The sequence below is a fragment of the Anopheles gambiae genome, chromosome X, assembly GCF_943734735.2.
Source record: "Anopheles gambiae chromosome X, idAnoGambNW_F1_1, whole genome shotgun sequence".
NCBI lineage: Eukaryota > Metazoa > Arthropoda > Insecta > Diptera > Culicidae > Anopheles > Anopheles gambiae.
Window position 1 is genome coordinate 122,709 of NC_064600.1, and position 21,430 is coordinate 144,138.

At 48.4% G+C, this 21,430-nt stretch overlaps 1 protein-coding gene across 7 annotated transcripts; it reads right to left on the reverse strand.

The window, feature by feature from the left end:
* Positions 1-1,799: 1,799 nt before the first annotated feature.
* On the reverse strand, positions 1,800-20,698 carry LOC1272267 (syntaxin-binding protein 5). 7 transcript variants are annotated; one of them, XM_061654212.1, is made up of 24 exons: positions 20,542-20,698; positions 17,207-20,058; positions 13,912-14,009; positions 13,665-13,853; positions 13,445-13,579; positions 13,279-13,342; positions 12,913-13,120; positions 12,744-12,819; positions 12,505-12,665; positions 11,970-12,435; positions 11,800-11,878; positions 11,525-11,641; positions 11,314-11,450; positions 11,058-11,244; positions 8,159-8,666; positions 5,955-6,071; positions 5,741-5,863; positions 5,473-5,598; positions 5,200-5,391; positions 5,019-5,127; positions 4,577-4,663; positions 3,903-3,998; positions 3,311-3,435; positions 1,800-3,222 (listed from the first exon to the last, which is right to left on the reverse strand). In XM_061654212.1, the coding sequence occupies exons 2-24, from the start codon at positions 17,351-17,353 to the stop codon at positions 2,960-2,962; spliced, it is 3,810 nt and encodes a 1,269-aa protein (XP_061510196.1). In that variant the 5' UTR covers positions 17,354-20,058; positions 20,542-20,698; the 3' UTR covers positions 1,800-2,959. The 7 variants fall into 7 exon arrangements, with proteins under 7 accessions (XP_061510196.1, XP_311151.6, XP_061510220.1 ...); XM_311151.6 differs by having other exon boundaries at positions 20,395-20,693; XM_061654236.1 differs by lacking the exon at positions 8,159-8,666 and adding an exon at positions 7,048-7,324 and having other exon boundaries at positions 20,395-20,692.
* Between the last annotated feature and the right edge of the window lie 732 nt (positions 20,699-21,430).

Consider the following 21,430-nt stretch of genomic DNA (forward strand, 5'->3'; position numbering starts at 1 on the left):
AACTCCAAACACGTCGTCTCTCCATCCCAAATATGTATATATATATATATGCACGCATATATATATATATATATATATATATATATATATATATATATATATATATATATATATATATATATATATATATATATATATATATATATATATATATTATATCCGCCATCTGTATATATATCTGTTGAATGGCTTTTCCAGAAGATGCTACGGTGTGGCGTGATCGTGTCATGTGCAACACTCATTTGAGCGCTTGAATTTTGCATTAGCTACTACCGGTCAATTTGTGACGCCCACACAGTCGTCGGTGGTGCCTTGTCCGGCTGTGCATTCCTTGGGGAAATGTGGGATAGGAGGAAAGGGTACATCTAAGAGGGGCTTAGAGATGGGAATACGGAAATATAGCTGCGTAAGGGGACGGTAGCGAGCACTGTCGCAAAAAAGTGTCGGAGAGATATACCAATGGAATATGGAACCGGATGAGCGAGGCTCCGTGTATCACGTTGAAACGGCTGTATCAGGAAGAAAGAGAGAGAGAGAGAGAGAGAGAGAGAGAGAGAGAGAGAGAGAGGGGGGGATGGTCTGTGCACTATTAGGACGCTTCGATTGTAGGATAGGATGTGTGTTGTGTAGCCGCGTTTATTCGAACGGCATTTCACAACATGCCCGTTGTGGATTCGGACCTCATGTGGATCGTCCCCCTACAGCATGGACTGACAATTCGGTTGCGAGATACTAAATAAGCCCCGAAAGTCTGTATATGCAGGTATCACCGCGTAGGTCGTTATGCAAATAAGAAGTAAAGGAAGAAAACATGGTTTTATGAAAGCACCGCAGCGCAGAAGGAAGGCAACGGGGACGTTTGAAGATATGTATTAAAGAGATGAAAAAATCACCGAGAATCTTATTTAAAAAAAATAAATACACCCACAATACGCATTGCAAGACAATAGAATTCTATCGTTGGTTTTAAGTATGCAGCCAATCCTTCGATTCGGCTTTTTTTGTTTCTTTTCTTTGTTTCGTTTCGTGTTTCTTTTTAATAGCACATATACTTCAATTTCTTGAATGTATGTTACCTTCATATTTTTGATGAGTCGAAAAGCTCTTCTATTTAGTTTTGCGTGCGTTCTTCTATCCCAAAAACGGACAAAAGTGTCTGAAATAAATATTTGTTCATGTAAGATGATTCCTGCGTGCTATAATGCCTCGATACTTGGCACCGAAACACGTGTTATTCATGCTGGCGTTAAGTTATTGGCTTCCGATAGCTCTTCACTTGGGCGGATGGGGTACACCTGGATAAGCAAACGTCATCACCATTTGAGCCATTTCTCAGGGTAGAATCTTCCGTTCTCCCGAGAAATCGAGAAATAATACACAAACTCTCATTTTTGTTTTTTTTTCAATAATAGCTATTTTTCTCAACATATGTACAGTACACGTCATATCAAAATGTTCTATGTACAAATGATACGCAACGCGCAGTAATTTCACCGTCGGTAACTCTTCGACCTCCCCACGTTTCTTTCTTTTTCCTTCCTCTCATTTTGCTTCTTCTCCGCTTCTCCGGGGCCCACGCGCTCGTACACCGCCACCAGAGCCGCCCCTCAAACCCCTGAGAAGGGGTGGGGTGTTGGAGGGGGGGGGGGGGTTGAGTGATCGGTTGCAGGCGCAAGTGCTTTGCAAATTGCCGGCGGAGACAAATGGCGGGGCGCAAGCACGCGTATGCACGCACGCACGCACACACGCGATTTCATTCGAACTTTTATTTATCTTTGTTTAGCACCCCTTATTGTTGCTCTTTTTGTGTCGTTTTTGCTTGCGATTTTTTTTGTTTCTGCTTTAATAATTCTTAGATGCTGGCAAAACCCCTTTTATGTTTAATTATTTGGCGCGCCACCACTTGTGATCCGAAAACTGCCTGGCAAACACTTTCACTTAAATACGTGTGTTTTTTGTTTCTTTGCTTCTTCTTCTGCTCTCTTATTAGCTTCTTTTTCTGCTCCCCTACCTGGTATTGTTCTTCGGTTTGTTGTTTTTTAGCTGCTGTTTTACTGAGTAATGACTTGGTTTCTTCTTGCTTTGCTTCTTCCACTTTTGCGTTGCTTTGCTTGCTTGTTGGCTTGTTTGTAATTAAGTTAAAAAAATAATTTAATATAACATGTTCCTCCTGTTCTTTGCTGTTGTTTGCTGCTGCTCGCTTGTTTGCTTATTAACCTTTCTCCAGCTCTGCTCCTTTTTGTTCTCCCTTTTTATCAATGCATATGCTCTAAAACTTTCAACAAGTAAACACAATGTTTTACGGTATGTAGTCACTTCCCACCCCTCCCTGTCTTTCTCCAACCGTTCACGCGCTCGCTTTCCTTTTTGCGCACTGGGAAGAGAGAATGTGACTTTTCCTCATCGCTGGCATCTCCCTTTCTCTCTCTCTCTATCTCTCTCTCTCTCTATCTCTTTCTCATTCTCTCTCTCTCTCTCTATCTCTCTATATATCTCTTTTTCTTTTTTCCTTTCTCTCCTAACCCACCATCCATTTCAATTGTTGCATTGTGTAACATGTGTGCTTGCTTGGTGAGACAGGGTTGTATTAGTTGAAGGAAAGAGTGATGGAGCAGGGAGAGGAGGGGTTGGGGAGCGTTGATTTTTTCGCTTCCCATTCAAACAAAATCTGCTCCCGACAAACCCCTACAACCCACCCCCACTGGCGTCGAACGCGCCCGGTTTAATTGTTCGACGGGAGGGGGGTTGAGTTTGGGATGCCTTCACCTTCCTTCCATGTCAACGCCGTTCTCCTTCCTCCCCGCCGTAGCCCTGTAAGCTACCAAATCTATCGAGTTTGTGGCGCATGGTTGTGAGCGCAACGCGTAACACCACGCGTTGCGTGTCGCAAGCATGCGTCCTCGCATCGCGGTCAGACTGACGACAGGTGTGCGGGGACGGTTGCGAGAGGATGTTGAGCTTACAGCTGGTACCACTTCTTGTCCTTATACTTGTTCATCAGCAGATGGGCGGAGCTGGAGAACTGCTGCGCCTCGTTCGCCATCCGCTCGGTGCGCTCCTCCAGCTGGCTCAGCTTGTCACCGCGCTCGAGCATAAGCTGGTGCGCCTTGCCGATCTCGGACGTTACGGACGTCGTCCGCGCGTTCAGCGCCTGGATGTCGGCGTTCGGGCCGGGAATGTGTTTCGCCACCGACCGGTTCGCCTTGCCGCTCGATTCGCCAACTGAAAAAGCATAGCGACACGAGGGAAACGGTGAAACGAATGTGAAGAAGAAAAAAACAAAGAAAAACGCAATATGCAGGCAACTTACAGAGCTCCTCTCGGTCGAGGTTGCGCATGCCTCCGCCGAACAGTCCTTTGAAGAAGCTCTCCTTCGGTGCTTCCGGCATTTCATGAGGTACGTAGAGATCGCCAAGCATATTGTTGTATTGGTGGCTGTGCGAAGGACGATAGTAAAGGAAGAGAATTAGTTGGCGTCCATGTTCAAAGCAAAGTGCTATCGGAAAGGTTTCGGGCATTAAGGATGAAGATGGCAACCCACGATTGCCATTAGATCAAAGCTCTTCAATTTTTTGATGATCAGGTCCTTCCAGTGAACCTTAGGTCTTTAAATATCTGAATATCTAGTTACATGAAGAACTGATCTACTTCTTTCCACAAGAAATTACATCTTACTTATATTATCCCTTAATTTTCAACATCTGCTCCTAACTATCCTTGGATGTCTTAACACCTTAAGACCAATAGACATGTTCTTATCCTTCCCTAAAATTCTGTTAAGAAGGGTCTGATGGAATTTCTAATGTACTAGGGATTGTAAGGTCCTGGAAATTTTGGGACCCAGTTCATACGAAATCTTTGTGCGATTTCCTTCCCATCCTCAGACTGTTACACACACTTACCTGAATTCTTGGCAAACAGTAAATTTTTGGATTTCGGTGGGTGTGGCTAGATACAATCCGTGGCCCTTGTTACTAAAGCTAAACGTCCGTGAAATCCTGCATTTTGGAATGTAGCGGTGGTGATGGTAGTGAATGGGGAGTACAGAAGCAGGTTTACGTGTCAAATTGGAGGCAGGAACAGACGGAGGGGAGTGGGAATAAAAAGAGGGAGAAAGAGAGAGAGAAAGACAGGAGGATAGAACAAAAAAACAACACATTTTATATAATTTTTGTAACAGACTGTTTCTTCTGAAAAAAACACACATTTTGGTTAAGTTTGTTAGTGAGTGAGTAAGTTGTGATATGATATAGATATATAAAAAAGAAAATATTGAGAAATAATATAGTTTGGCAATTTGTGTGGCGTGCTTTACGGTTGTTTTTGTTTTGTTTGTTTTGGATCCATTACGTCACACAATCGTCCAGTCCCTCGCCCCGACATGAAAACATCTTCCAACACTCTCGTGGCACTCATTCGAAGAAACGATATCGCATTCTCACTATAGCTCCCAGCCCGATCGTCCCCTCGCCCCCATCGAAAGCCAGCCATTAGTGTTTGTCGGCTTTGTCCGGGGGTCGTTCGGATCGACAAGATCGACCAACAACCCATCGCCGGGCTCTTTTGCAGCACTTACACATTCGAATCTTCATTGACTATAAGTTGTTGCCCCCAAATGGATAGCATTGGATCCACCACGCCCTGTTTACACTTGGTTTGGAAACTGTGTGTGAAGAGAACGAGTTATTTAGCTTTAACGGAGTGCGGCAGGAGTGGGAATGGTAAGGGTAAGATGGAGAGGTGGTAGAGGATAGCAGAGGGTGGCTGTGTGAAGGGTGAAAAGGGTTGTGTGGCTCCCGCTCCCCTTTGATAAGTCTTAGTAGCGTCCTAGACGAAATTGTTTTGCTGTAGCAGCGCTCTCGCTACCGTTGGGAGTACAATCGGAGTTGGGGTGATTGGTGGTGTTAGTGAGGTTACGTGGTAGAGAGGGGAAGAAACTGGTGGATAGCCAAGATATGGATGGTATATGGCCGGGTTGTATAACACCGACGCCTCCATTTTCGATTTTACCAACATACCTTAGATCAGCCAATGGAAGAAAATCAACTTCGAGCAAAGGTTTCAGGCTGGGCAGGGTAAACACCATCAGATGCCCGTTCGAAGCGTAGCATATCAGACAGACACTATCTGGAATGGTAGAAAAAGGCGGATGAGATTTCGCGTCTAGTTCGCATCGCCCGCCGTTTCGTGTGTCCTCACCCTTCATGCTAATGATTTCTGCCTTTACAATAAAATCGAAATCGACCAGCTTCTTCCGGTAGACGCAGTTCTGGCTCGGTAGCGCAAACACGCCCGCCTGCTTCTCGCTCGCAATCGCAATAAACTGCCGATCGCACAAACCGTCTGGATTGGTTGGGCTCATCTTTGTGGATGATGTCTTGGTTGGCGTCCCTAGAATGATCGAGATAGACAGGAAAGAAAGAAAGGGTTAAAACTATTCTCCCCTTTTCTACAGGTGTGCTTTCTACATACTTTCTCTCTTCTCTTTGCTGTCTTTCGAATCTTCGCGCCAGCTTTCGAACGAATACGGTATGAGTGCCCCGTTGCAGTCGAGCAGCGACATCGAAAGGATGGACCCCTTTAGCCGGAACATGGCTCCTGCAGAACGCACACGCACACACACACACACACACACACATACACAAGGGAGCGAAATAGTTTGGTTAAAATACTGTGATGATAGAACGCCTAAAGCTATACAATCGGGCGCACAAGACAGACAAAAAAGAAAGCCACCTACCGGTAGGTGCCGTCTGGACCACGTTCGCTTTCCTCAAATCGTTCTCCGGAATGGATAGAGAGATGGTTAGGATCGATCCTAAACTGGTTCCCAACCATGCAGTAGGCAACGCCATTGAGGGATCTAAGCCAAATAGAGCAACAAAAGAAGAATATAAATAAACATCAGTACACAGTGTCATATGGGCAAGGTTGAGGTTAAAGCACTGACTTACCGCTTTTTTTTACATAACTATCGGCAAAAGCCAAACAAGTCACAGCCTCCATTGCATTATTTTCTAAGCTTGACATAGAAGATGAACGAGATCTCGAGAATGAGTTATCCAATTTATCTGCAAAAGGGGATTGGAAAGAAAGAACCAAACCAAAAAGACGGACCACGCCAGGCACGTAGTTCACCATTAGTATTTTTTTCGTATCGGATGTTTTATTTCTTTATAGAACACACATAAAACAAAAGAAAAGGAAATGGAAATAGCAGGATAAGGCAAAACAAATATCTGTGCTGGAGATAGAGATACAGATATAGATTTAACTTGCAATCAGTGGATGAGGAGTAAGCTGATTTGATACGCGTTGCATACATTAATGCTGGATTCCAAAGCGTAGTAATACGCCGTAAGGTTTGCAATTCGCAACACAAAATGAACGCGTTAGCGTTTTATGGACCTTTTTTCAGCATAAATCTATCGATTTGCATCATGCTTGGAAAGATACTGAGCAACAAACAAATGGAACGGCAAAAAACAAAACAAAGAAAACAACCAATGGAAAGTGTAAAAACCCTAATAAACCCAGGAAAACACACAGGAGAACAAAAACGGATTTACATAAAGTATAGATACAGTGAAATGGAAACAAAACCGTGGTGGATTGTGGAAGAAGGGAAATGGGACAAAGAAACGAAAACTTCATCCTTCTCAGGAGGACAGGAGGAACGCGTGAAATGAAACTTAAATAAGGTGATGTGTGGGTGGTAGTGGTGGTGATTGAAATGTTGGTGACATAGGGTGTCGCGTTTAGTCCGATTTGACAAGTAAACAGGTACACACTGGGGGTGGATAAAACAAAAAAAAAACGGATCAGGGTGGTAATGGTGATGATTTTTAACCTCTAGAAAATGGGAAACAAAATTGCAAATAGTACGGAAAACAAAAACACACACGCAGACACACTGAACAGCATCAACCAAATTAGGGTGCAGTGTGCGAGTGTGCTGGCAGGTGGGTTGGGTGGATTGGGTGTGAAGACTAGAACTTTGTTTGCTTTTGTTGTTTGTTTTGTGGTTGTGCTTGTTGCATGGGGCACCTTGCGATCGTGATTTCCTGACCGAGTCTGTCAGACCCGTTATTGTCGTGGATCCGCTTCCAGCTCCAGTGCGCTTGCTCGGACTTCCGGCACTTGATATGCTCATGCCTCGCTCGTACATCGACAGCGGCATGTTCGAGTTGACCGCGTTCGGTGTCGTCGCGGAGCTGGATGTGGTGCCGCTTCCGATACCGCCACCGGCTCCGCTGCCGCCTCCGCCGCCACTGCCGCTGCCACCGCCTCCGCCGCCACTGCCACCGCCGACGAGCCCATTTATCTGTGTTGGGGTAATTTGGAGGGAATGGGGAAGGGATGGGGAAGGGATGGGGGTGGGGGAGAGGAGGGGCAGGTGGGATTATTTTGGGGGAGATTGTGAGAGTTGAAAGTAAAGTAAGGGGAGGAGGGAGGGTGGGCGGTGAAAGAGCAGAACATGATATTGAGGCCCAGTAACCGACAGGCGACTCTACAGTCCAGCTACTAATACTACCACTACTACTATTACACCCTCTCCATCACAGCTACAGCTGGTGTTTCCCAGCTAACACTTGAGAAGACGCCCAAGACGCAAAGGCCGTCCCCTGTACGAGCTCTCCAACTCTGGTGTGATTACAATACTTGTTGTGTTTTGGTGTGAGTATGGGTGTTAGTGACTGCATGTGTGAGTGTGTGTGTGTGTGTGTGTGTGGGAAAGTGTTGGTGTACGAATATCTCATCTTTGCGGCCCAACTAACAAAAGCAATAAGAAGAGGAAGACCTAGCCGTCCCCTGGGAAAGAGCACACCGACAATGGCGGGACAATGAGAAGAAGAAGACACAGCTTTCGACGGAGCAGGAGATGGGGGCGTAAGCGGGAGGTCGCATGGGGGGAAGAAGTTGTTAGAAGACGGAAGAAACCCACAGTACGGCAACAGGGGTGTGGAATACCGGGGAAAGGGGGCAGGGAATGAAACATAGTAGAAGAGCAGGGCCACATCACGCAAACGTGGGGTTCCCCCTTTCGGTACACCCTCGCGGGAATGCCATTTCCAGTCTTTGGTTGACGTACACACACGCACACACGCATACACACGGGACCCGCTGAACGGGGAGGGAGGGGGCGGAGGGTACTTACTTAGGCTCCGCAACCATTTGGGCAGCGGTAGGGATTCAATGAAAGATTTCTTTGCACGCCGTTGCGCTGGTGTTGCCGCTGCTGCTATTCCTGACGATGCCGCCGCCGCCACCGCCGCCGGCTCTTCCTCTTCCACCGTTGCAGGTGGTAGTGGCGGTAGTGGTAGTGCTGGTGGCGGTTGCCCCAAACCCTCTGGCGGCATTGCCAACACCCCAACGACCAACCCCAACGACGGCGGCGGTTCCTCCTGCGTCGGCTGGTTCCCTCCCGGCGCGATAATTACGTTGTTCGGCTTGCTTTCCTGCTCGAGGCCTTCCTCCTTCCGCTCGGTCGCCACAATACCGGCGGTACCACTAGGGCCGCCGCAGGTCGCGAAGGTAACGACGGGAGCGAGCGGGACCGCAGGGCTGTCGGTCGGGCAGGGTGGGACCGCCAACGATGGACTGGCCGCCTCATCCACCGGCCCGACGACCACCGTCGCCTGCGCCTCCGGCACAACGTGGCTAGGCTGGAGCAAATAGATAACTTGGTTCGGTAATCATCATCGTCATCATCATCATCCTACAATCTCGCCTACAGGGCCAAAAGCGCGCAGCTGATCCCACCATTACTATAATGTCCAGTTATGTTTTGCTTTAGCTAGAGACACATAGGGTTAGGCTACTATGATGATGCTTGTTGTATAGTGTACAGATAGAGAGACAGAGAGGGAGTCTTATCATCATCATCATCATCATCATCATTATCATCATCATCATCCTACAGTCTCGCCTACAGGACCAAAAGCGCGCGCCTGATCCCACGATTAGTCTAATGCCCAGTCATGTTTTGCGTTAGCTAGAGACACATAGAGTTAGAATACTACGATGATGTTTGCTATGTAATGTATAGTGTATGGAGAGATAGAGAGACAGAGAGACTGCTACGAGTACGAGAGTTCACATAGTACAGGCAGCATACATCACACAGCGGTAACCGATTTTTATTTGTTAAAAAAATGCTTTACAGCCATTTATTGGTGATTTTCTTTTGCTACGTTAATCCATCCACAAACACTACTGTGAAACACATGCTACACCCAAAGCAAAAAGTTAAAAAAATTAATATGTTGTAAAAAAAATCTAAAAGTTGTTGAAAAAATAACACCTGCATTAAACAAGATTGCCTGTGACCCTTTTAATCCATGAAGCACATGTACTGCTCTGTCCTGCGAAACAACTGCATTTGAGAAATCTGTTAATCTCCAGATGTTCTTCTTATGAGACATCTTTTCAAAATATATCTTTTCAAGAACAGAGCCAACGCCAGTTACCAGTCCCATTTTGTTCTGATTATTTTCCAATCAATAGAATCCAGCACTATCGCCACTACCTGTATACAAATTTCACATCGATGGAAGCCCTCGACAGCCTTACATTATAGCATTAAGCGCATAGAAGAGCATTCAGTACTGGTTCTCAGTTACTACTGTGTTACTGTACACACTGCAGAACGATGGAATTGTAACTAGGACTCGAAAACAAAGTATACATACGGATGCCTATAAGTTACAAGGTTACAGGTGCGCAAGTGCGCATACACACACACGCTTACATACACAACACTTTTGTTAGGATGGAGGTGAATAAACGAACCAAAAACAAACGAATACACACGTAACGGGGCTAGTACGGTGGGTGTTCGGTGTATACTAAATTGAGCGCTCTAGTAGCTCCACAAAACACGTGCCCCAAGAGAGGGTCCGCTACCACAGAACCACGCACTACACACGAATACAACGCGCAGCACGCGGGCTGTGTACAGTGGTTTGCCGAGTTGCTGCTGCGCTCTTGTACTCCCTTAGTCTGTACATCACACACTGCGCTACGGTTAGTGAAATGCTATCGATCGATCTGCTGACAGGGAGCAGTTAAAGAGTATCAAAGATGGGAAACGTCGCGAAAGATGTCTACCCATTGCTGAGATGAGGATGCGGTTTTTAGTACGTGTTAACACTGGTGGCAGAGATGAAGATGATGATGGGACGTGCGCTACTTACGCGAACAGAAACCCCCGCTCTAATCTAATCGTAGCCAACAGCACTGTACACCTGCTACCTCCTGACATTTCGGTGGAGCCCATAGAAGTTCCGACTCCACTCCGTCAAGGTTAAGCAAAAAAAAAAAAATCCCAAAACGCCCCTGAAATGGATGGGTCCGAAATGGGTTAGCCACACAGCATTACTAGAAGCAAACGCCGCGGAAAATGATTTGCGCGTTGTTACATGTACAATAAAGGCCATCCCGAACCACATCCCTCCACCCCTCGCGTACCCGGGCATATGTGCATGATGTGACATGGTTGTGCGATGGTCCCGCTATACCCCTAGTGGTAGGAGGTGGGTGAGAAAGAGTGAATTAGATAAATGCGCTAGAGAATACCTGCTCCGTCCGCCACGAGAAGGTACCCCCCTTTAGGCGAAACGCTTTCCCGACCGTCGGAATGACGTTCTGGTTGGATTTAGTGGTTTTAGTAAACGCCGCGAGGAATGAAGTGAGCAGAGAGTTCATCGTTCGACACTCTCGGGGAGTGAGGGGGGGGGGGGGGGGAGGGGTCTGCCCCTTACCTTTCGCGTGTGATAAAAAAAAGACACAAGTAATGCGCTGCAAACACACACACACACACACACACACACACACACACACACACACACACACACACCACGATCACGTGGGTACACGCACATGAATGACAATCGAACCTACGGTTCTTAAATGAAGCATAATGTATGGGCTGGGCTATATAGTACACGATACAATGTTAGAATGTGTGTGAGTGTTTGTGGATGTTTCGATTTGTGTGTTTCCGGTTGAGCCAGTGTTTAGTGTTTGACCCCACGACCGACATTCGACCATCGTACCTGATCTATACTAGGGGAACGCAATGAATCGTCCTTCGATTGACTGTTTTCCAAACGCTTCGGACTCCGGGGCGTCCGCGAGTACGGGTCCTGCGCGCCGTACATCTCCTGTGTGCACAGGTTCAGCACGCACGTCTTCTTCACGATGTCCACTATCGTCAAGCCGTACTCGTTACCGTACGCCATGCTAGAAATTTTAGACAACAGATCAATTTTCAACTCCATTCGCTAACGATCACGCTGCATGTTGCCTTACAGTCCGTAGTTGGAGTTGATGGTGAGCGCAGTGATCTGTACACTGCCGCACGCCCACGACGGAACGCATACCAGCTGAGCCTGAAACCCGGGCGGTTTTCGCTGTGGTCCAGTTTTTACCTTCAACAAACTGCAGTTCTACGAACAACACATAACAAAAACAACCGTATGGTGAGATGGTTCCCGATGCACTCCCCCTCCCGCTAGCCTACCTTCTTATCGCTCTCCGTAGAGTCAACGGTTTTTGGCAGTGATTTTGGTATGAACTCACATTCGGGACTGCCTTCAAATTCGGTAAAAGTTTCCATGGTGAACGGGATGTCCAAAACCTGCCGGGAAAAAGAAAGATTGAAAGTGAGAGTGTGTGTGTGTGTGTGTGAGAGAGAGAGAGAGAGAGAGAGAGAGAGAGAGAGAGAGAGAGAGAGACGGATCGTTTTGCGTTGAGCATGAGACGACTGATGGTGTCGGAAGGTGTGCGACTACCTACCACAATGTCCCCGGTGCTTTCGGCCCTCCGGAATTTGAACAGCACCACATAACCACAGTTGCAGGCAACACAAAGCTTTCTGTGACAACAAAAAATCACAAATGGAATAAAGACGTTTCAGTTTAGAACATCACTTTTAAACAGAAAACCAGATCCGAATCGCCCCTCACCTCGATTCCGCGCACAAGGACATCATCGAGATGGCCAACGGGTCCTCCTCGCCACTGTCCATCGATCTCACTCGGGGTTTCTCGAAGATCTTCGACGTCTTCAGCTTGTACAGCACCTGGAGCGTGCCGGCACTCGAGTCCCAGAACTTGATCGAACCGTCCTGGTGGCCGGTGAGGATGATCTCCGAGTAGCTGCAGCTGGTCGGCTGCCATTCGCCCCCGTTGATCGGCCACTCACGCTCGGAGTAGCCGGAACGCCGGTTGGTCGCCGCGCTCCGCCCGACCGAGTAGAACGCGGGCACCAGGTCGGACGGACAGTCGGCCAGGTAGGTACAGCAGGTGATCTGCGACTCGTGCAGGTCCATCGAATAAGGCGACTCGAACGTGGGATAGCCGGGCGTCAGCAGGTCGATCAGTACGAGATCGTTCTGTAGCAGCACCGCGACCGCGTACGGTTCTTGCAGGTCTGCGAACGATAAGAAGTTGTAATGTATAGTAGTTGTAATGCAAAAACAGTTGGGGATTGATTACGTACCGCTGCCCCACGGACTCTCGCACATAGTCACGAAGTCGACCACGCTGTGCTCCATCTCCAGGACGGTCGTCGATTTGCCCTGCACCATCACGGTAATGCAGTGCGACTTCGGACTGCACTTTTCCGTCGGCAGACCGCCCGAGAAAATGGTAAATTGATCGCTATCGGAAAAAATAAAAAAGAAATACAGTCAGATTCAGAGCCAGCTACGCGTACAGGTGGCATCATCTTCTACCTACCCTATTCTATTCGTTTTCACTTCCACTTTTTGAATAGAGTTACAGCTTTCCGTTTTTCCTTCTTTGTTCGTTTTAGCTGAAGAAAATAAAAAATGCAACAGAATGATAAAGCCGATTGACGAGGGTTTGGTGGAGTGTGCGTCACTCCGTGCCGAGAATCAACACTTACCGTGAGGAAAACTATGAGTTAAGGGTTTTGGTGAAAGTTTCAAAGGCCACGTACATAAAGAACCGTCGGTGTGTGATGTTATGAAGTGTTTCCCTTCGTGATGCCAGGAGCAGGAGCTGAGCGGCTCCTGCGACAGCCAGCGAAATTCCGCACATTTGCCTCTCATATCCCACAGCACTAATTGACCGGACTCGAATCCTATTAGCAGCTGTTGGATCGTGGCAGCGAGAACAAGAAAAAGGGAACATTAAAATAAAAGAAAAAACCGAGACAAGGTGAAGCAGGCCGGTCCGACACGTGCGCCAAATTAGCACCACCTGAGGCAACCATGTTTTGTAGGGCGGAGAGCTTCGTTTTAGCGTTTACCTTGTTTGCATCCAGCGGATTATCGGACAGGTGAACCACGGCGCCAGGGTGCGTCTTGCGAATGCTGAAACGAACGAAGCGAAAGGGAAAGAAGAAAAACGGCATGCATTTCGCAGTTTCTTATCCATTGGTTAAAGTCTTCATGGTCGCCATCGTCGTCACTTACGGATCGATAGCTTTGTTCCAATTGATAACGTAGCCGCTGAGGGTAAACGAATCGACGTGGACGATGTGCGTGTTACCCTTTTCCGTGCCAATGTACAGCCACTTGGTACCGATGGGCAGATGCAGACGAGATATTCTGCAACGGGGTGGAAGGTTTACACCAAAACCAAACAAAAAAAAAACATACATCCTATACTTTCAATTGGCTCAACTGCCCCTACCTTTCCCGCTGAAACTTCAGGCTCTGCACCACCTTCGGGATTTTGGTGTGGAAATTCCATAGATGAAGCGTGTCGTCGGCCGTAGCCGTCACCAGGCAGCCCTCGTTTACCAGGAACTCGATCAGATTGACGGCACAGGCCGACTCGCCCTCGTGCTTCACGTGCGCATCGACGCCGAACTTGCCCAGCCTGGAAGATGAAGCGGTTAGATATCGATCGGGAAACCACGAAACAGGAGAATACTTACAGTCGCATCGAGCCAAACTTGTCGCCGACGGCCAGAATTCGCTGGACTGGATCGAACGCAAGCGCCGTGGGCGAGTAGGGGAATCCATGGCGGAAAGTCTGTTCGTTCCCGCGGTAAAGCAAAGCATAGTAGAGAAATAAAAAATACAAAAAAAAAAACGAAAAGGTGAGATTGATTGGATTTTTGGCACGGGTAACGGTTTCAGTGCGTCAGGCGAGACACGAAGGCGTGCGACGCTTCCATATGGGTTCCATATTTAATTGCTGTGATACAATATTCAGTAGCAAGCCCAAAACCTTTGCCTCGCGCATATAGAATTCATTCAGCATTCCAACTACCGATTTCATTCTCCCCTTCCCCATGGATGGAAGGGCAAGTCCTTCGTTTTCTCTCTATCTCTCTCTACCCTCACGCCTCACCCCCCTCCCCAGGGGCATGAAGCATTTTCCCATAAAATTTTAAACCATTGAACGATGTATAAAACCGTTAAGTTGATTACGACCGGGGTCCAACATTTTCCGTCACGGGGTATTGGTTTTAAAATTTTGGAACGTCAAGATGGCAGCACCAGATGCACACATACACACACAGTGAGGGGGAGAAGCTACGGTACACAAACCCGCCAAACTTGAACCGTTTGTGCGCACACTCGTGACAATAATGGGGAGCATTTTGCGTCCCATACGGTATAGAGAGAGGGGGAGGGCAACCGGATGCAGTGTGTGGGGAGATAGCAATTGAGGGAGAGTTCACATCTGCACATCTGCGCAGTGCGAGGCTGCTGGAAAAAAAAACCGTGCGAAAACCACAGCACTAGCAGCACTACCAGGAGGTGCTGAATGGGGGTGGTGCAAATTCGAGAATGCGCAACTCCTGGAGCACGCAGAGCGGAAAAGGGTATGTGGAACGCAAGCACAAGTTGGACTTGGTAAGTATTGATTTGGAACTTGGTGCCGAGAGGGCAAAAAGCGCGATGGAAAATTGCACTGTCACGCGTTTTGACGCGAACACGCTCTGCCTCAAATTCGGGATGCTGGAAGAAGCTGGAGGTTCAGCAGGACAAGCTCACATGAACGTTGCCATCCTCCCCGCCGCTCGACCAGACCAACCCGCTCCTGCAGGAGATTCATGATGTTATCGATTTTCAAGCAGCGAACCCGAAACGGTTGCTCCAGGTTTCGGGTCGCATTTTGCCAAGGTCGAGGGAAGTTGTGGGGGAAGGGGTGACGTAGGCGGAACCAACGATCTCCGACCAGACCTCCTCACTTTTGGCGGATTTTGAAGAGAGGAAGGGGGCTGGGGATAAATGGGGGTTTTTCGTATTTCCTTTGCACCACAAGCCGACGGTAGCGTTCTTGGTGCCCGGTTTTCCTCGCAAAATTGCGTTTCCTTTCCATGCGTTGCTGAGATGCCTTGTGGTGTGAACGGCGCTTGCTGGTTCGGGTTGCGGAAAATAGCCGCGTGTGTCTTATGATATAGCTTGCAGCAGTAGTTACATACCAAATAAAACAAACGCTGGCTATCTTCCGTCAGCCATTTCTGACCGGCGTCCGTAGGGCGAAGGATTCGCCTACACACTATACACATACATACACACTTACAAACACTCTAACACTCTTGAGGGAGAAGAAGGAGAGGAGGGGGGAGGGGAGAGGATTCGGTGAATCTATGAATAATATAAAATTAAATCCTGTCCTACCCCTGCACTGCACTTCCTGCATTGCTCTTCGCGCAGTTGCCGGAGGTCGTGGTTTGCGCGAGGCGAAGGGCGAATGGGATGGAAGGAAGTGGGCAGCACGGAAAAAAGTTAATACTCGCCACGGAGAATTGGAAGGAAGTGAATGGGAAGAAGAAGAGGGGGCGGGCAGGGGTGGTCAATAGGAAAATTGCTCCACTCCACACCAGAAGAACCAGCGGGCATGCGCACTTCCACTGGCTGCAAAAAAAAAGAAGAAAAAAGGATGCCTGCGTACACCAGCGTTCTCCCCTAATTGCCTATGATGAAGCAGATTCAGTGCAAAAGATTTTTCCCTCCCTCCTCCCTCTTCCCTACCCCACACCGTCAGTGGGAGTGGAGCGTGGAAGGAACTAAGCGTTCGTCGGACTCTCACACGTCGCGGTGTCCTCTAGGTGCAGTGATTTTTGGACAATTTTGGGTCCCTGTGTCCATGCTGTCGATATGACGAGAACCAAATTCCCAAATTCACACCCACTCCTCCTAACCCTCTGCAACCGTGTGCGCGGAGGTTCCCAGAGAAGAAAAGCTATTAGCTCATCGTGCTCAGGTTGGCATCGGTTGGCGGTTTTACAGGGTGCAGAAGCATATAATTTCAAATTATAGTTAGATGGCGTCAGCGCTCTCCGGTCATGGAGGGTCGTCCATCAAAACCTTCAACACAGCAGAAGAGAGACAGAGCGAGATAGAGAGAGAGAGAGAGAGAGAGAGAGAGAGAGAGAGAGAGAAAGAGAGAGGAAAGGGAATAATTTTCAGATCCACACCGGGGAGTGAAAAATATCGATCCGCACGCAGTTGGTAGAGCGTTGCATTGCGTTGGACCAGGGAATAACAGGACGAGACACATCACGTTTTATTTATGACGTTGGTTGGTTGGTTGCTAAAGCGATGGCAGCCTTCTTTCTTGATCACTTCTGTGATTCTTGCACGTCCGTGAATTCGTGGAGTTCTTTTGAAAATTAAAGGAGATTAGGTTTTTTTTCTACTTTTGTAAATCAATAAGCCACCAGGGAATAGCCCCAGAAAACCCAACGGCCCAAGGAGGCGGCTAGAGCCTCCTGGTCGGGGGGTCTGGTATGGTGGTGATGGTAAGTCCCTCCTTCCTCTTCGCTTCGGTTTTGATAGATGTGCTGCACCGATGATGCCCCGCGGCCTTCGCTGGCGGTGGGCGGAGAGTACCGCAGGCTGGTTGGTTGGTGGGGACGGCGGCCACTGTCGACGCTCCTTTCATTTGATTGCGAAAATGTGGTCGGCGGTAGTTCGGATGGTTCAGAAGATGACATCATGCCATCGCCGCAAGGGGAAGGGAAGCGAAAAGGAAGGCGAAGCGCGGCCTGTACGAGTGTGAATGGCGCAGTTTTCAACAGAGCAAAGAGCAGGGGTGGAGGAAGCGAACGAGACATGCATTGGAATGTGTCGTCAACCGCAGTGTGTGATGGTGTGCATCGGAATCGGACCGTCGCTGAACCCCCATTTTTCCCTCAAACCCCCGTATACACACACACACACAAAGAAAAACTGTACAATGGAGTTTGGGGCGGCCCCGCGAGCCTCGGTTACCTTTTTGAGCTGAAAATGTTCCGATCGGAGCGTTTCCTGTATCTCCTGCTCGACGCAGATTTTGGCCGCTCCGCCGCCCGCCGCCGACTGCTGATTGACCGACGACCGAAACCCGTCCAGCACGCCCTTGAAGGTGAACTTCTTCATCTTGACGTGCACTTAACAGCAGCCACAGCCGCTGCCGCCGACGCTGCCACCGCTGTCTCCACTCCGCACGCACGCACGCAGCCACCACACGCCACGCGCGCGCGCACACACACACACAAGCGTGCGTGCGTGTGCGGGTGGGCAGAAGGGTTGTACGTGTGGGCCGATAAGGGGACCGCGGGGGATGGTGGATATGGAGAAGGGTGGTCGGTCAAGCAATGATGCTTTTCGAACAGGGCTGTGTTGTCTTTTTTTGCCTTGATCCCACACCCACACACACACACGCGCGCGCGCGCGCCGCCGTACACACGCACACTCGTTTTTGGGTTTCTCCGCGTACCGCGCGCGTTGGCTTTTGCAAAATCCAATTTCTGCCTCAAAACTTCCAAATCGATGAAGCCCAACTGGACCAGTAGGGGGAGGGGGGTAGGAGGGGGGGGGGAATCCGGGGGGAATGTACGTGTGCGTGTTTGGGAACAGGGGAGCCGGGCAAAGAAAGGGGAATACGGTAGTAGGACGGTTCTTTTTTTCCCTCTATACGTGGGGCGAATGGATGGTGCAACGGTATGGTGTTGGTGCGCTTGGTGTGTATGGGTGTGCTGTGAGTGCTATGTGTGCTTGTGTGTGTAAGGGTGAGGTGAGGTGCTGCTTCTAATCGAACTCGGCTGCCACCACCCACGGACACGATCAGCGCATCGAAAAAGGGCGAAACCAGCTGTTGTTCTTCTTCTTGTTCTTCAGCGTGCCAAAAACAACCGTTGGTCTCGCAGCAAAGCACATCGTTTCGTCTGTATCTATGTATGTGTGGATGTGTGTTTGTGTCTATATGTATTGTATGTGTGTGTGCGCGCGTATGTTGCTTTGTTTTGTTGTACCGTTTAGTAAGTAGACTGGGAGAGTGGGGACAAGATGAACAGATTGGCGATGATGATGATATGATTTGTGTGCGTGTGTGTGTGTGAGTAGGGAAGGGGGAAGGAAGAGAAGGGGATGATTGTGTGGGAGGGCTACTGTCGTGGCTGTGTTTGCTGATTGATATTTCTTCTTCTTCTTTCTCGCTCTTTGTCCGCTGCCACACTTCTCGTCTGACTACACCGATCGCGACCCAATTACTGACGGACCGCGCACCTTTTGGGGCGTTGTTATCGCTCTGTTTTGTTCGCTCGCTCTCTCTCTCTCTCTCTCTCTCTCTCTCCCTCTCTCTCTCTCTCTATCTCTCTAGCGCGCGTTTGTTCTCTCTCTCTCTCTCCTTTCCCTTTGTGATTGGGGCGACACAGGGCACACACCGTTCACGCACGCACGCACGCACGCACGCACACACCGGAAGCACTGATTAGGCACTCTGTACGTGTGGAGGATGTGTGTGTGTGTGTGTTTATTTGTTGGAATGTTTACATGTTCGGGGCACACATACACATTGGTTTGGGGTGGTCTCGTGTTCGTGATTTTGCGACTGGCAGGCGAGTGCTTCTTCTTCCTGCAGATGCCCTCACATCAGCACTGCACCACACACATCATCGGCGCGGAAACAAATAAAAACACGCAGACAGAAACGCGTCTGCACACCGCCGTATATCGAACAGGCCAGATGGGTCTATGGTGCAAATAGGTTTGTTGGTGGCCTGGTAGGGAGCGAGAATGGTGAGCCGTGAGATGGAACAAAAACGTTCAAAACCCGGTGCCGTGTCCGTCTGCCGTTTTCACGGACCCGCGTGTGCACTAATACTGGTCGAGTGTGGTGCTACCGCTTCTGCTTCTGCTTCTGCTGCTGCTGCTTCTACTACTGCTGCTGCTGCTTGCGCCATCTCACCGTTTGCTCAATTTTGTCTCCAAAAAGTGCTCAATGCGCTGGCGCTCTCTCTCTCTCTCTCTCTCTCTCGCACGCGCTTCTAACGATGCAATCGGGTGTGCGCGCGCAACGCAAATTCGCTCCGCGCTGTCGGTTGCGTGCGAGAGGCGCAGGCTGTCAGGCTTTCGTTTCTACTCGTTTTCACCTGTGCGCGGGCGCACACACACATGCACATACATGTGCGCTATTGTCAAGCGTCTCTTTTCCTCTTTTCCTTTGGTTCGCTTTCCTAGCTGCGCCCTACGGCTGCTTAGTGAGCTCGTGCAGCGAGCAACGTGTTATGCCGTTTCGCTTTCTCCATCATGACGCATGACATGGTCCGTATGTGTATGTGGTGTGGTGTAGGGCAGCTCCCTTGTCCTACCGGGCTGGAAGCTCGTCTTGCTGATAGTGCGTTGATTTTCCGCACATATACACCCACACACGTGCGAGTTGCACACTGCTGCCACTGCCCTCCTCCCCCCTCTATCTTACGTTTTAACTGTTTTTTTTTCAGCGAGAGAGACTGATAATCCTACCAGATGACAGCTTGTGTGTGTGTCGATAGAAAGAGAAAAAGAGAGACTGCTGGTGGGACAAACGGAAAGAGAGGGTGGCTTGTGGAGTGCGCGAGGAAAATAAAATGTGGAAAACTAGTTTTTCACGCACGCACGCACGAACGGTACCACACACACACACACAAACACCCGCGCGGGCACTAAGAGTCACACAGTCTGGACACGCACACACAAACACAAAAATGCACTTGTTTGTCTATCGGGAGAGTTTTTCTGTCTTTTCTTTTCGTTCGCTTGTGTATTCTGCCCACCCCTTTCTGCTTTGGGGTGTTATCAGCGCTTTTGCACCTTTTTGCACACTAACGGTCAGGGCGGGTATAGTTACAAGGCGAAGTGAAAGGAAAGAAAAAAGAAAGAAGAGAAAAAGAAATGTCTTGTGAAAAACAGACAACGGCCCATCGGTATTTCCTATCTTCGGTGAGTATGGGGGTGACACGTGGGAAAGGGAGGGGAGGGGGTACTAGCAAACAACCAGAATCAAAAAAATCAAGGAAATAACCCAAACAAACAGAGGTAGAAAGCAACACGACACTTTCTTTGTACCTTTGTTTGTTGGTTTTGCTTTGACTTTTTGTTTGTTTTGGCTGGTTTGAATTAATGTTATGCTTTATCTTCTCGCGGATCGTCTTTATTACTTTTTCCTCCTTTTCTCTTATTTTTTTCTTTTTTAAAAGTTGAGATGATGAAATAAAGTTCTCTTGCGCTTGTTTTTACTGTTTCGTTTCATCCAACTGTTTTGTTTCTGTTTCAAAGTTTAATTTTAAGTAATATCTCTATAGTACTTTGCTCAGCTTGTCTTTTCTTTTGCTTTTGCTGTCACTTCGATTTTTCTTCTTTTTTTCGGTGCACACACACACACTCTGGCACTAGTTGGACACCGGACACCGCTGTCGAACCGTACCGTCGGGAAGGCGAAATTGGTTTGGGCTTTCAGCCACAGAGCATCAGCCCTCGGAACCCGACGTACGTATCCTTTTTTGTATCATTTGTGCGTGTGTGTATATATGTATGTATGTGTGTGTTTGTGAGTGTGAATTCGCGCATGCGTTGCAACTGTGACTTTATCTACACCACCCCCCCCCCCCCTCCCCCCCTCAAACCTCCTCAAATAGCATCAAATCGATTAAAGCAATTGTAACCGTGCAACCAGACATATAGAGACAATTTCACACCGTGAAGCGTGTAAAATAGCCAAAATCAACATGGATGAAACATTTCACGCCTAAATGTATGTACCTAGCTGTCATCCTGTATGGTGTGATAACATTCGATGAAATGCCAAATTTTTCACGCACCCACGCCAATTTTTCACATGGTGTGAAAATATTTTGTATGATAGAAAAATGAAAACAGATTGGTTTTGTATGGATCTGTCATCGAATTTGGCTTCACGCTTCACGGCACAACACTATTTGGCGGGATGTCGGTTGCACGGTAACGCGAGACGGTCGATAGTGGTTAGCCAAAGTAATGGATGGGCGGGGGGCTATCTTACGCTAGGAAGCGGGAAGATAGCTTTATTAAAGTATGATTCTTTTTTATTTTTGCTTCAAATTGTCACTAATATAAAAAAAAATGCAATGCTTCCGCTATTACAGTCATCGACCGGGACGATTCTGAGTCATTAAAAGAAGAAAATACTGTAGAAAAAAAATGTGGAGGTGCAATTGA